The following is a 16,583-nucleotide window of genomic DNA, read 5'->3' on the forward strand; positions in this document are numbered from 1 at the left end:
ACATCCACGCAGGAATTACACATTTGTCAATTAGGCGCCACGGATTTGCATTGCTTATAGGCAGTTAGCATTCATTCATATTTTGGAAATGCACTACTGTGGAACATCTAAAATTGAAATATCCGGAAACTGTACAAATTAAAGTTGTCAGTATATATTGGCCAAGGGTTTATTCTGACTGTGCTCACATTCAAATTAGCTGTGTCAAGATACGAGTCATCATGTGTTAATAATGTTGATTAAGCATATTTTTACGTTTGTGTGACAATGTTAAAAAAATGTATGACATGAAGTGTTTACTTAATTTTACATTACATTTTCATATAAACAATTATCAATGTATATATTTTTTAAAAGTATGTTTAAATAAATACATTATGGCAAAAGATTGACAATTTCAACAAATTATTTAAAATCCAAACCAATCAGAGAATGACAAGCACTCAGCAAAGGATTGTGTTCAACCTTAGAGGTTCCACTGTAATTGAGATATTATGATAATACATGAAAGCAATATTTCGGCAAATGCACTAATGATCTTCTGATGAAGACAAAATAGTGTTTAAATGCCATATTGTTCATTTTGGGTCACGTGTACTCGTGTCACTGGAATACTTTGACAAAATAGCAGCAACAAAATATGTAAACGCTACGCCTGGTACTGGAACTCCCAGAGGACGGCTGATGAACATGCATATAGTGCTCTTATGAGTGGAGTGACCTGGGGACAGACCAAACATTGATGATGACCAAAAATTAAAACGACATAAAAAAAAAAGTTTGCATGCAAATTAGTGGCACAAAAGTGACACAAACACACTGAATGGATGCGTTTTGAATATTTTGCAGAGCCACTATATCATGTTCACATTGAAAGTGAGTCATGCTATTAGCAGATAACAAAATAACCAAACTAGACAAAGAAGAGAGTGGAAACAGCAAGCTTCTGGCCTGTTGGGAGGACGATGTAAATGATCACTCTGAACAGAGTTCTAGTGCCAGTGTTACCAGGCAACACCTTCCATCCTTTAATAAATGAATAGGGCATATGCATGTGATGTTGGTGTGTATATACATACATGAAATTCATGTTTCCTGTATTGTTAACATATTAAACTAGAGGGCTGAATGTGCACTGATTTTATATTAGACAGCCGTTACGATAGGGCAGAAATAGCTTTTGTCTAAAATACTATAACCCCTGTGTGGCAATAATGAGTGCATGGTAGGTGTGTCTCGGGAATATTTGAGCTGCTAATTATCTGCAACATTTTCCATGTTTGGATTTTAAAAGGTGACCCATTGGAAATCTGTTAATAATTAAAATAAACTATAATTAGATGAATGGAAGATCCACGTGGGACACTGAGCACTGGGAAAAAGTGTCTGCAGCAACTCAGACAAATCAGGGGAACAATATCTCATTAAGATGGGCTTTAAAAATGGATGAAGAGGGAACTTTTGATAGATTTGAGGTCTGCTGAATAATGATCCAAAATTCTAATCTAGCCAGCCAATCCGCAACAAGCTACAGGCTCATCAAGCTTGACGGTTTGTTTCGGATGGGTTGTTAGATTTCTACACATTCACAACCCAAAAGCTGCAGTTCCAAAAGAAGTACAAACATGCATTGTGCTCATGCATTTCAGTTGTATTATACAAAGGTGCAGGGAATTGAAAGAAAGCCACGAACGTAGTGTGAGCATGCAACATGAGAGATGGTTATATACAAGTCTCTAGATCAGTAAGCATTAGTTGTACCTTGCACTCATCTACTACGACAGAATTGTTAGCATTTGCGGTAGGCGTTAAAACGCACTGGTTGGAATTGTTTTCGTGGTGGTTCTTCATGTCGTCGTAATACGACTGGGTCTTTGTCATTTCAATGTCGTCCGATTTAGCCGTGTGCGCATCCAGCTCTTCAAGCTCCGCCTTGGACATGTGGTACACGATGCCTGCACCGTACGAGTCCCCGACCACATTCACAGAGGTTCTGAACCGGTCCCTGAGGAGACAATTTGCATAAGAAGAAAAAGCAGGGTTTGAGTTATTGTTATTGTGGCAACGCTGCAGTTAAAGACGAGATAGTGGGCAGTTCCCCACCAGATTGCATAGACGTTCATTATTTTTGATTATGTAGTTTAGGGGTCTCAAAATTTGTGTGTTCATTTTGAGGTAATTTAAAGTTCCTTTAATGCCACTATTTTTTTTTTAATGCGCGATTTATGACCGCCCCTTACTTGGAAAGCTGGTCGCAACGCAGCAGCAGACTCATCCACGTTAAAATTTTGCAGTAATACATTTAATAATAATACATATATTTTTGGAGACTGGGGTCAAGTAGCATTTTACAATTTTAAAAATGTGCAGAATTTCACAAGTTACTTCATGTTAAAGATTAGATAGCTTTTAATATGAAAAGAAAAATGCACTGAGCCGTCACCAATGTCTTACAAATGCAATTAGGCCATCTAGTGACAGAAAAATTACCTCAGCCCCAATCAATATCACACTCGTTTTTTTACAGTACAGTACATCTTTTTAATTTTAACAAAATTTTATGAAATCAATGACTAAAAGATGCAGCCATATTTCTATTAGTTTAACATTGTTCCCACTTTTACGTTGAAAAGAGTATGAAAACTTAAAAAAAAACGTTGTTTTATTGTGCATTTTATTGTACATCAGGTATACTATTTGTGATTAATCATGAGTTAACTCTTGAAGTCATGTGATTAATTTAATCGCCTGACAGCCCTAATGTGTATATATACATTTCATCTAGCGCAAGGATTTAATTATGAACTTCCAGTGGATAGTTTGCATACATAAACATAACTAGCATTGATTTTAGTACAGGTGACTTATCCAAGTCTGTCTTACTGAGCTAGTCTGGCATATGCCATTTTTTTATTTTTATTTTTATAATTGAGCTATGAGGCAGCCATGATTAAAGTTACAAAATCAATGCATTTCCGATGGCCTGTCTGCCCCTGGTAAAAATAAATAAATGAATAGCATAGTTCTTAACTGGGCATTTACTCTTTATTAGCATGTTTAAAGGATACCGCAATTCAGGGAAGCGTATTATACACAACTCCAGAGGGGGGGAAAACTAACTTTTAAGGGTGATTTTGGGAGGAGGGGGTTATTATACACAAAGAAGCCAAGCCAATAAGGGTTTCTTCACCAATACATATTTCACTCAGCAAAATGTATGACATTTTATAACTTTTATATTTTGTTTTTAATACATTTTTGAAATTCTGTCTTTTACTATAATGAATATTTAATTAGCCCTTTTTTTTACTGTCAATTTCTTTGCCACCGAGCAAACTTACAGATTCAACATAAGCACTAAAAATGAACTCACAGAAGCCAGTCAACAGCAACTAGCAGACTGATGTCCTGGGTTGGCAGCCCCACAGCAGTCAGGATCAAGAGCATGGTCACCAGCCCAGCACTGGGAATACTGGCAGCTCCAACACTGGCCAGAGTTGCTGTGAGACTGGATGAAGACACCGTAAAAGAAAAAGTCAAACATCTGAGCAATAATCAATTGTGTACAACCCTGATAGAGAGAATGACAACCCCCAACCCCCCCAAAAAAACTATTGTATGAATAGCAGTAACTAAAAGGTACCAAAGTGGGTGCTTCAAGTTAAACGTATGAAAGATGAAAGGCTTCCATTACAAGAGGGTCGAGTGATGTGATTATGAATTCTCAACTCTCAAGTGGAAGGTCACCCAGCCTTGACTCTCACTTAAGACCGAGTGCCAATTACATTTTAAAATATGGAGAAAGAGATTTTTTTTTTTGTGTTTACCTTTCTTTTAGCATTTTTGTCATGACGAGCAGGCTAAGAAATTATGCATCTCTAGTTCCTACATGGAGAGATTTTATTTTCAGATCTTATTTTTTTTTAAATACTAGATTTATTGAATAGCAGTGTGTGGTTTCTGACCTAACAGTCACAATCTGACCGGGGTCCAGGTGCACGCCGTTCATCTGGGCAATGAAAATGGCAGCCACAGCCTCATACAAAGCAGTTCCGTCCATGTTGATGGTGGCACCAACCGGGAGCACGAAACGAGTGACTCTTTTGTCAATTCCCAAATTCTCCTCCAGACAGCGGAAAGTAACAGGCAATGTGCCGGCGCTGAGAGTAAAAACATTATATGTTTAGCTTTTTAGCTTGGATGTTCAAACACGTAAGTATTCAAAAGTCAATGAGCTTTAATGCTGACCTTGATGCAGTGCCGAGAGCAGTGATCCAGGCCTGGAAAATACCCAAGAAGAATTTGAAAGGATTTTTCCTGACGATGATAAAATAGATACTAGGCAGGAAGATTGCTCCATGAATGATGAGGCCAACAATCACAGTGACCATGTACATTCCCAGTTGCCTGGCCACCACTTCCAAGTCCTTTATGGAGATGATCTTACCACAGATCAGGCAGGCGATACCAAAGGGAGAATACCTGGCAAAAGCAAATGAGGCTTAGATGACACACCAAAAATAGTTTCAACACATTTTAAACAAAAGACGATGGAAGATAAGCACCAAAATATTTTAAAAGTCAGCCTTTTCCCCTCCTGCAATACTAACCACATGATCATGATGACAAGTTTCATCACAATCTCATTGAGAATGCTGAAGAATTCAATCATCAGTCTGGCCCTCTCTCCCATTTTGCCCATGCAGATGCCAAACGCAATAAAGAAACCAATCAGACCTGTTAGGGAAAGTCACACAGCTGTCAGAGTTTGGCAATAAATGTGGACAGGAGAGGGAATTGAAATCAGACAGAAGCATGTTATCACTATCAGACTTTGTAAGTTAATACAGACCCAGGACATTCATTCCACTCTTGAACTGCAGGGTCTTTTGCGTGACAAACTGAGGCTCCTTGGTAATATTTGCCAACAGGCCCTCCATTGTGGTGGCATTGACATCTTCCTCGATAACCACCTCCACCTTTTTGGTCACCGTCTGGATCTGAGGTGGAAATTCAACATTCAGTGATTATCTGGATGATTGCTACTGTATGAGAAATGTACACACAGTACATCGATATTCTCACTCTCACATTTATTGATTTCGTTCTGTCCACTGCCACTTTTGCATGAGTAAAGTTTATTTTTTGGTTTCATTTTAAAGGCCCCTTATAAGGACTAATTCCTTTAGTGTGACTTCCGTTGGCAGTTCTCTGTGCAGGTGCACAGAGCTGTGGTCATGACTGGCAGGCATGAAATCTCCCTGGCAAAGCGGAAGCCAAAACGTGATTCTTGGTAGCCCTCGACCATCTGATCACAAAGTAATATTGTTCATTTTTTTGTTTTGTTTTTTACTGGTAAAAATTCCGAACACCATTTTATTTACATCAAAAGAACTAGCGCCAGTATGTGTGTTAATATGATTTATTATTTAACATCACTTTAATTCAAAATAGTTTTTTCTCAACTTCAAGCCAGGCACATGCAGCCAATCACAGATTCAATCAGCGGGCAGGCGAGATGTTTGAACTAAACATTTTCCATAGTCCATCTTTTGATTGAATTGATGATCGAGTATTGTTTTTTGTTTTTTTCCAAACTAGCTGATTGCTGATTGACCCCAAAAATCCAGATTGAGTAAAGCCTTTTTTTTTTTTTAATAAATCGTAAATAAGTTATTTAAATAGATATATTGCTCCAGCTTGTGATCGGATGAATGTTCGGTATTTATTTATTTATTTATTTTTAACTCGCTGATTGGTGAATGGCCCCAAGACTCCTGATCATGTAAAGCCTCAAAGCTACAATTTCAGTTGACATCATCAGGATCATGAATGTTTTTTTGTTGGCTATAAATAATCTTGTGAAATTGGAAGAAAATAACATTAGAGAGAAAGAGAGGGAGAAAGTTCTGTAGTTTTCCTATTTTCTAGCCTACCTGTGTGGTTGTTGTTTTTTTCATATTAAAAACTGCGCTGTTTTTTTCTTCCTACTACTGTTTCAGAGGATGCTCTATTTACTGAGAAAGTGACTTCCCCATGACTGTTCCAATCGATATCTTTTTAATTTTGTGGTTTTCCCTCTGAAGAAACTCATAGTAAGCCAATCCAATATCAGCACTAATGTTTGTGTTTGTATGTCAGCTGGGGCACGCTCCAGCTCACCCACATCACAGGACAGAATTAACAGGGGAAAACACATATGGATGGATGTTTTTGCCCCCCGACATTATTGCCTTACCTGCTGGAAACACGCCTGCACCAGGTTCTCTGGGAACAGGTTCCTGATCAGATCAAAGAAGGCATCCAAGCTAGACACATCATCATTCCTCTCTCCCTGTCCGAGATTCTCCTTCAGTTTGGGGTTTCCAGGGTGGATGACCAACACTAGGATGACTCCCAAAATGGCAGCGATAATAGTGGTGGTCATGTAGTAGACCATTGCTCTGGTACCGAGACGACCACTCGATTTGGCATCCAAACCAGCCAGTCCTGCAGTGGGACAAAGACAGTATGTGTGCTCACCTTTTCATTCGTAAAATATGAATGCTGAATCGCTTTTGACTTGTTATGCACATAAAGAGTCTATATTTCTTCATTTTCATTTAATCAAATAGCATATCACCAGCCACAGCTGTATGTGCATATGCATACTCTAATTGGATCCAAAAATTTAACTGTATCGCATAATCTTACCTGATACAGTGCACTGGTAGATTGTAAATACAAAAGGTTATAAATAGCACATGATCTATTTTTGTAAAGGTAGAATTTCAAACACAACAATTTTGGGCCTTATCAATTAGTGAGGTTGCTGTACAGTGCCTGACAACTGATAAATAAGTCATACAACCATTTACAAAATAGATCATGTACAATATGTATTAAAATTTCAACAGTGCACTATATTTCATATTTGGCATACCTGTGATTAAACTGGAGATAATAAGAGGCAGGATTAACATCTTCAGCATTCTCATGAGGATATCTCCAGGAAAGGCAATGACCATGACTATGTCTGGGTGAATTGGGGAGGCAACACGGAGCAACATCCCTGACACTGCTCCTAAGATTACACCTGAAGTAGACAGACAAAGAAATAGTTGTGAGAAAAAAAAAGCCACATTAAAGTTATCAATATTTTTCTGCATAAAGTAGAATCTGCACATGTCATTGTCACGCTACCGTCACAAAGGAAGTGACGAGCATCGATGAGCACACAATGGGGGGCTGAAAGGAACACACTGACAGGCAGGAGTTACACGAACGGCATTGTTGGCGGTTCTTCTGAAGGGAGAATTATGTTGACTGACTGGCGAGTATAATGGCACATACGCAACACTGTTACCTCGGTAACTGCAGCCTGGGATGTCAAGTGGCAAAGCAATAAAACGCAAGTAATTTTTCGGTGTGCTAGGTGGTTGGTTGAGTTCGTTTAATATGATATATATATATATATATATATATATATATAAATTTGTTTATGAAATCCTTTAAAAAAAATCCGTTCTAATCATTTGTATAGTTTTTTTTTTTCTACCACCATGAAAACAGTGAAATTTATACGTGTTCACTCTGTCAGCTATGGGGTTTGGCTTTCGGGTCGTCCTATCTCACCATGACAGAAGCCGCCCTCCATAGCCCCCCCACTAACCCAGTGCCGCACTTCCTCCTCTTCAACCTCTCCTGGCAAAGATCACACTGCCCAAGTGGATGTTTTATAACACACTGGGAAGAAAAGCCTCCCATCTTTTGTAAACTGTCCTCAATCTATCTTCCAGTGTAGCGGGGGTCCTGTGGACTCGTGACATGCAAGTGTTTTTGGATGGCACTTGATTTCCTGTGCTTTCTTTTTGGCACATTTGCAAGATCCCCATTCAGGCTTTTAAGCGCCTCGTGACGAGATGATCAGTGATGCTGCGATCTCACTCCTTTTGTGAGCGTACTGCCAAGCAGTGGCGGGGCATCACATGATTTGAGCCCAATTGAAAACTTCTGAAAGACTCGACTTGACTTAAACTTGGAGAAGGAATCGGGTAGAACTGAGCGCACAATGTACAATATTGCCTGCTTATAGCTGACAATCATCATTTATAACATGAAAATTGTTTTTCATTTTTTTAGAGAAACATTTCTTGCCCACACCAAAAACCAGAACTTTGTTCTCTGTGAGAACCGCCTGCCCTGTCACACATCCAAAACATGCTGTAAAGGTGCCCTTGAGAACTGCAGTTGGTGACCCCTGCTGGTATAGTATATGATAACTTGTTACGTCCAGATTGTTCTAGATATTAAAAAATAAAATAAAATCACGAGTCTGATGGCACATACAGGTTGAAAATGAGCAAAAATGGCAGATATCCAATTGGTGCTTTCCACTCGTCACATCGCCAATCCTCTCATAACAGACTGAGCGAGAATGTCTCTGCGTGACTGATGAATATTACCGCGACGTATGTATGAAATGTTGATGGCCAATGTGTGGTGCAATTCACAATCGTACTCGCAGTTCCTGGCTTCATTTGTCTAAATGCATAAGCTGCTAATGACTGCACTTCGACTGGCTCAGTCCGGGGCCATAGCTTGTCTTTTGGATGCTCAAGGAAATGTATTTAGATTTTTATTTAACCTTTATTTAACCAAGTAAAATGTTTGAGAACTAATTCTAATTTACAAACATGACCTGGACAAGAAGCCCAAACAAAGCACATGCATCTCAATACAAATAAAACAACAAAGCACAACATAATTATAAAAACGAGGAGGTCACTTATGCCTATATTAACAAGAACTACAATTTCCTGAATCTTGTTTTTTTTACATAGAATCCATGCACACCTCCCTGTGATATAGTTCAGATTTGACAAAAGTTTAGTTATGACCAATTTGTCTTTTTTTTATTTTATTTTTTTTATAAATGAAATCTGTTATAATGATCTGACAGTTAGCCTACTAATATTCACAGCCCACATTTTTTAAATATTAATGTTTATCATCAGGGGAATAATATATATTCAGAGGAGGTGTATTCCCAGAAAAAAACTCACAAATTTGCCACTTCATAAAGTAAAGTTTTTTTTTTTCTCTGAATATTTCCCCTACCCTCTAAAACATTTCTATTTATACTCCGTCTTATAGCATAGCTTAGCTTCTCGTAGTATAAAAATAATTTACATTGTAGTTTTCACTGCTGCTGTCAATCACAGCCAGACCATGGCCAACCCTTTTCCACCCTCTCAAGGCCAACTGTCATCCAGGCAATGCCCCCTCTGAGCGTCGCTTTCAAATAAGTGGAGCAAGAGTCTGGTTGAGGGGTGAGTTGCACATTAAGTGAATCACCTCACCACTTTTATTGTGATTAACATTTATTACAGCTTACCTTTTTAATCACTTGTATACTCACATCTTGATGGCTTGGTCACATATTGAAGGCATAAGTATTAATAACTGGGATTTTATGAAGAATTATTTAGTTGCTCATTTTACTTTTATAGGTATAAATATACTTTTTTTGTACTATGAGCACTGAAAAAAAAATTCTTAACACATGATATACTGTATGTGAGATGCTTAACTAAAGTCATGACTTGATTCGATTAGCGTAAAAAAATGTTTGATAATTTTCCACTTCCACCTGGTTGTCCAACTGGGATGAATGTACACATGCGTGCACAAATAATCACATTATGCAACCATGCATTTACAACCTGGAGTATGTTCACGTATACATAAAGGTGGCGTGGGACAGCCAACATACTTGTCAAACACAATAATGCAAATGCCATGTGCGTCTCCAGGCCTTACATTCTTGCATCGCTGCCCTTTCCTAGTGTCAAGACAAATCCTTGTTGCAGTGAGCCTTTGTAATCACAATAGTTGTTATGCACCACCAGAGACTGTTTGGGTGACTGGGCGGATGTTTTAGAGCGCTTATAATTGCAACAGGTGGCAAGGATGGGAGAAAGGTCAGAACAGCCAGTCATCTCACTGTCTGGTGCATCGAAACAGAGCAGATGGCTGCTCCCATTTCATATAGCTACCGGAATAGAGAGATGTTCTGTACGAAACCAAAACAGGAGGAAAAGACGTCCTCAATACTGACCAAGGACGGTGAGTGTGAGCAGAAGGTTCTTGAACAGCTTGGAGCAGATGCTGGCACATTTGGACTGAGGCCGGGCCTCTATTGGCTCCAGGTGACTCTCATGCATCCTCACCTCCACTTGTTTCGGCATACTGTTGGCACTGTGAAACACAGATACATAAGACAATTAAACGCTAAAGCAGTGGACCATCCTTGAACTAAAAACTCTCACCTTACACTTACAGCATCAGTAATTATTAAATGCAAGTTTGTCACATCACTTCACTTTGTGAAGTAGAGCAGAAATCAAATCATTTGCCTTTTGTGAAGAACTCTAATACAAATCTCGATATATTTGGAGAGAAAACAGCAACTGTTAAGCCAACCGAGTGCGATGTGGAGCTGTCATTCCCATATTACTCGTCATGGTTGCTATGGCAGCCAGCAGATGGAAGCTGACGACAATCTGCTGCCTGTAAAGTTGCAGTCTCTTGAGATGATGCTTTAAACACTTGAGCCAATTTATTAAAATCAGATTCCTAATGCTCTCTAGTGTAGCTTTTCGTGATGGGTAGGACACTGTATTCAATGTATTTGGTTTTGGGGAAAAACAGCCCTCATCGGCAAGTTTTGCAATACAAACATAATACAAAAAATATGTTCTCTATATTTGAATCAATAAGGCACTTCACGATGAGCGCTTTTTGTCTATATTTAAAGGCAATGTGAGTTTACAGTGTTGGGACAATTATCCTTGGGTGAGTGACACAAAATTGTGGCTGTCACGTGGATTTAGTGATGAGAAGTCAGACTCAAAGTAGACTACTCTTTCTTTTCCAATACAATTTCCATACAATTGCACAATGAGGGAAATTAGTCACGCAGACGTATTAATTAAATGAGAAATAATTTCCGGAGACAGCGCAGAATATCTTCCTGCGCTTTCATTGTGTGAATGTGATAATAACAGTGCAGGTGTATTTTTTTTCAAAGAAAGAAAGAGACGGAAAGGATTGTTCTGACAGGAGATGGAAATGTCTTTTGGCCCTACTTTCCTGCCAAGAGCTTTTCTAGTGCAAAAGGTAAATGGTACTTCATTTAAATAGCGCTTTTCCACCTTACAAGGCCCTCAAAGCATTTTACATTCAACTACTCATTCACCTACTGATGGCACAGCACCAGGAGGTTCAGTATCTTGCTCAAAGATATATCCTTAAGTAAGATATAATTTCTTTATTTTGCTTTGACAAGTTATTTTCACTTAAAATAAAATTGTCAGACAAAATAATTCTGCTTATTTTAAGATACATATTACTTATTTTATTTGATGAAGCAGTCTTGGCATTGAGTGTTAATAGCCAGTTTTAAGTATCGTGAGGCTTAAAACAAACATTTTACACATTTTATGATGGCTAACCAACAACAAAGGGGTTTCATAAGTTGAATTTTCTTATTTTAGGAGTTTGCATAATTTAGTAATAAAATAAATGGTTAAAATGAAAACAATCAGACAAAAGTGCAATATAGCTCTTTATTGTAAGCATTTTTTTCTCGTAAAAATCAGTTCAGTTACGTTATATTTATTTAGGTCATTTTCCCTCGTCACAAAAAATGCACTACTATCTCCGTGGTCTAGTGGTCGAGTGTTTTCCCTCAGACTGGGACTTTGTGGGTTCAATCCCTGGCTGGGTCATGGCAAAGACGATAAAAATAGAACTTGTTACCTCCTTGCTTGACACTCCGACTAGGTTGGCCAACTGTGAATGAAGACGTATGCAAATTAAGAAAATAGTTCTATATATTAAAGCATGAAAAAAATCTATAATTTTCTAAATCTTACAGGTAAATTAAAGTAAAAAAATACTGTTCTGTTGGCAGATAATTTTGCTTATTTGAAGTAATACTTTATTTATTTTACTATATTTTTTTTCTTAAATTTTCTACTGTCCTTTTTGCAGCGTACTTCGACGTGGCCACGATGGCAACCCACAGCCTCTGGTTTGCAAGACTACCACTCTACCACAGAGCCCCCCACCACCATAAAAGGGTGGAGTTTTCTTTCTTTTGCCATTTTTTCGTAGATGGGTGCAATTATAATATGCATTTGCGTGGGAGTAAATTCTGTAACTTGAGGTGTGCGGTCTACATGGTTGAAGCATAACGGAAATGTTTTTTACTCTATTTTATTCTACTTGGCTCTATACCGAAAAACAGGGTCTCTACTGCCACAACCCGGGAGCCCCTCCTCACCTCGCCAGTGACCTCATGTCACAGCGACCGTAGCTAGCGTCCACTGTACACACTGACAAAAACAATGGAGAGTGCAGATGGATTGTTGTACCTGGTGTTTGTTGTTAATATTAAAAAGGTTTGGACCTCCTGAAAAGTCTAGGTATTGATCTGCTTGGATGCCATTCTTTTTCCTCTCTTTATCGTTTGTTGTCAATGGTGGCAGTTTTCCCGGGGTGGTGGTTTGCAAAGAACATTGATGACGAATCATTCAAATCATTCACATCAAATTTTTGAACCGGACTACTTGTTTTAGAACCACAATGGAATAGGTCGCAAAAAAGCTAGTAGAGTAGAGCCAAGTAGATTTGTCGGTGGATACTGAGCTTTTATAAGGAACTGCAAGAAGATCTTCTCTTACGGATGATGTTGGCCACTGTAAAGTGGCTCTCACACCTTCAACCCCCGATCATGCGTCTTTGTGTGGCAATCACCCAGCCACCGTTTGTCTGTATCTGCCAAATCCTCCAAAATTGAGTCACTCACACCACCTGCGCCACAAATTAGACCTGGTTTCATTTGGTCTAAAGTGTCACCTACTTTCTGTCACCAAATTTCCAGGTGCGCTAGGACCATTTAATAAAAACGCTCACTGTCTGCTGGATCGCCAAGCGAGGCGCAGCGCATTCTGCAAAATTTTCAAACACAATAAACTAGACTTGCCTTGACACAAAATTGCACCTGTCTCCAAAAAATAGGGTCCCCAAATGTTGCCATTCATCTGCAATAATCTCATCTCGATGGTAGCGGGGACCGACTGTTGAGAGGGAATTATGTGACACTGACATTTGACCTGACCGCTGGGGTTCAGGGCTGAAATGAATGTCTCAGTATTATTTAGTTGTCCTTGTACCCACCCCCAGCGGCTGACTGTGTTGTGTCATATCTTCATCTGTGAAATGAAAGACTTATAAACTACGATCCTGTCAAATTGTCCTTTTCATTGTGGGGGCTGTTGTGAAAAACTTCCTCAAAATCAAAAGGATTTTAAGGATTTATTGTTTTTTTGCCAATGTACAGTGGTCTTCTCCATATTCTCGATAAAACATTCACAAATTCACAGTTTTCTTTTGGCACCCTCTCACACTGTTATGTGTGGAAAAATGTTCCTATCTGTGATTTTCCTTCATGCGTCGCTGTAACAAACATGTTGTCAGGTGTGCGGTCTTGTGTTTATCTATGATGTCATGCAGTAGTTGCGCTCTAGCATGAGCATGAACACAACACTGAACTCGGTCGATAAAAAAGGTCTGCACTTCACCATTAGCCTTTCGATATTCGTTGAGCACAATTTCTCCATCACCTGAATGTCTGCACACCTTTAGCTTAGCATGTAGCCTGCCCGTATGTTATCCACCTTGGTTACGGCAGCTAACGGCTACTTCATCTGCTTGGCCGCAGTTCTTGAAAAGCTTGCCGGATATTTTTCAGAAGTGATAGAACTGCCTATGGAAGGCAAAATAGTAATAAAAAATAAAAATAAAAATAAAAAGCTATGGTACAGGAAGTGAGCTTTTTCAATGTTGAAAAAACAAAAAACATTTTCACAGTCATGTTATGTAATCTTTGCGTGTCCCGTAACTTTTGCACCAATGTTGCCCACATAGTGCCCATGAAAAGCCAACAAAAACGTAACGTTTGCTTTAGTATCCTTCAGGGAAAGCTAAGTTGTATTTTTTAAGTTGAAGCAATGTTTGGAAATATTTGGATTTTAAATGCAACCAACGTGTGTATGGGATCATAGTTTGTGATGTTCGCTACGATAATCCCATTAATGTGAGCACCAATTATTCACAGAAATTCGATATTCGGGTTATGACTATGTTTTGCTTGTTCCTTCTCCGCAACTAATGGAGGCGTCTGTACTGTAGTTACTAATTATAACACACAAACACACACATCTCCTTAAGCTTTGTGTATTTCTGTGAGATTGACTATAGGAAGACCACCTGGGCAGCTTCCAGGCACACAGATGGAGCGTTGCGATCTCCTCTTATTAACTTCAAAGTGAAGTGTGAAATACAGAATGAACATGCAAACAGACGGCAAAGCAGTCCCATTATACTGCACCTCGGCTTGTTTTTTTTTTTCATACATCAGGCAATGAAAGCTGAATTAGTGAAAGCACCAAAAAATAGTTGGAAAATGAGTTGAAAAATGAGCAAGCAGTACTGCAGAATCCCTGTCCACAAGAGTGATGAGGAGTTAATTAAATTGTTTCACACTTCTCTCCCGGCCACGTTATTTTTAGCACTGAGGAGAGAGGAAGCACATGTTAAATGTCATGGAGGTCGGATATTATTCTGTCAGGAGACTCATTAGAACCCTTTTCACCAAGACACAAGAACTTGCAAAAAAGTATGCACATTGAAAACATAATTCATAACTTGGGCAAATTTTGAGTAGTTGTTGCTTCTTTAAAAAAAAAAAAAGGAAAAAATATTTGTTTAATGGGCATCATATAGCTGAAATATGTTGGTTGTGATGGAAAATATATTTTTGTTTTTGTTTAGTTTTTATATAAATTGAATATAAGTCATACGGTGGATCTAACCGTTTTGTGAAATTCAACCCTTTGTACCATATTTTGGCATATTCAAACTCATTGTTGTCAGCCACACACATGCTTTCCCTCATCATATTATGGTGATATACATATACACCACAAATTAATGAATAACTAGTTTTTAAACCAGAAGTGAAGGATAAGAGTTTGTTCAACTAATGTTATAGTTACTGTAAAAGGGAATTTGGTAACAAGAAAATGTTTGTAATATGCTTCATTGCGTCATTATTTATCATGCATCACAATTGGAAATGTTGGTACAGATTTTAGCAAACTTCACAAAAGTTGACTCATTTCATTTGCGGCAAGCAAGAGCTGCCCCCTGGGCCTTGAGTTTGGCACATTCTTAACCTTTCTAATTACCTCTGAATTTAGCACTGAAGTGTAAGTATATAACTATTTTGGGTCAAAATGAAAACCAGACATTTGTACTCCATTCAATATCTTGTGGCCCATCTTTGTGCCATTTCTTCCTAGACATTATTATTATTATTATTATTAGTAGTAGTAGTAGTAGCAATAGTGGTATTACTACTACAAATATTGGACGTTATGATTCATTTTGGACAGTGCATACAATATAGAGTATACTGTATATTAGGCAATAAATACTGTATCCGAATGTTTTTTTTAAATGTTGTCTGCTCTATTTGTTATTAATTTGATATTTATTTTACTTACTATAATATTTATTAATTTATTTTGTGTTATACATTTTGGCTCTACCTTCCTTTGGTTATTGCATTAGAGATTTTTATTCCATGTACAGCACATTGTATGCAGCAATGGTTGTTTTAAAGTGCTTTATAAATAAAATCCAGTCGAGTCGGCAAATGGTAGTTCGACAAATCTGAAAAACTTAAACAAGATTATGGGGGGTTTATATATTTGCTTATCGTGACACACTTTCTAAACAATAAAGTTCAGATCAGTAAAGTCCTGAGACAATCGTTTAACTTGATGTGGTAAATAAATCTGTCATGGGTATTATTAGCCATTTACAGAACCTCATAAATCAGTTATGCTATGCACAGGTGCACACACACACAGAAACACACACACACATGGGGAGTGAGGGGGCGGGGGGAGTGACGGTCTCAGGTGGGTAAATCAATTAATCTTGGCTGAGATCTTAGTCATATTAATTGTACATGGTAATGAAGCCCAGAATTAATTAATTGTGATCTGAATCAAGCAGCTACAGTGTTTTGAAAGCTCCTCACCATTAAAGCTCAAAATGACAGCACCCACTCACCCCTGACCTTTCTGAATGTGTAAATACCAAATGGACTTACTTCATTTCAGGTGGAGTTGCAGTAAGACTATATACATTGACCAGGGTCACTTCTTCAGCTTCGGCATTCAAAATAGCCACTCACTCTCTGTAAAATCACGAGTGCTCCATGCATGGAAGAAAAGTAGTGCGGCAGATGATAGGGTCCCAAGTATGGCTGTTGGCTGCGGCCAGCATAGATGTGCTGGTGGCTCTAAGCTGTCCACCGGCAACTCCTGAGCATCCACAGAGCACAAGTCCACTCGGATCAGATCACAGAACAAGCCACTGCAAGGGACCACCTGAATTGCCCATCCTGACGTCTGCAGACACCCACCCGCCCCGAAGCTAAGCCCCCACCTCCTGACTCCACTACC

At 38.6% G+C, this 16,583-nt stretch overlaps 1 protein-coding gene across 3 annotated transcripts in view; it reads right to left on the reverse strand.

Annotated features, from left to right (window-relative positions):
* LOC147175865 (excitatory amino acid transporter 2-like) overlaps positions 1-16,583 on the reverse strand; it is a 33,134-nt gene that overhangs the window by 1,289 nt on the left and 15,262 nt on the right. Inside the window, exons 1-10 of one of the 3 annotated variants that reach the window (XM_086074806.1) lie at positions 16,229-16,503; positions 10,100-10,239; positions 6,923-7,075; positions 6,239-6,489; positions 4,853-5,000; positions 4,611-4,737; positions 4,249-4,482; positions 3,966-4,160; positions 3,374-3,508; positions 1,762-2,005 (exon numbers count right to left, since the gene is read on the reverse strand). In XM_086074806.1, coding sequence (XP_085930932.1) covers positions 1,762-2,005; positions 3,374-3,508; positions 3,966-4,160; positions 4,249-4,482; positions 4,611-4,737; positions 4,853-5,000; positions 6,239-6,489; positions 6,923-7,075; positions 10,100-10,239; positions 16,229-16,233 — 1,632 coding nt within the window. In that variant the 5' untranslated portion in view covers positions 16,234-16,503. Of the gene's footprint in view, positions 1-1,761; positions 2,006-3,373; positions 3,509-3,965; positions 4,161-4,248; positions 4,483-4,610; positions 4,738-4,852; positions 5,001-6,238; positions 6,490-6,922; positions 7,076-10,099; positions 10,240-16,228; positions 16,504-16,583 lie in introns of those variants that run through there. The other 2 variants (XM_086074808.1, XM_086074807.1) reach the window with 2 other exon arrangements.

This window comes from Leptonotus elevatus, chromosome 4, assembly GCF_054856555.1.
Source record: "Leptonotus elevatus isolate MCC_2025b chromosome 4, RoL_Lele_1.0, whole genome shotgun sequence".
Classification (NCBI taxonomy): domain Eukaryota; kingdom Metazoa; phylum Chordata; class Actinopteri; order Syngnathiformes; family Syngnathidae; genus Leptonotus; species Leptonotus elevatus.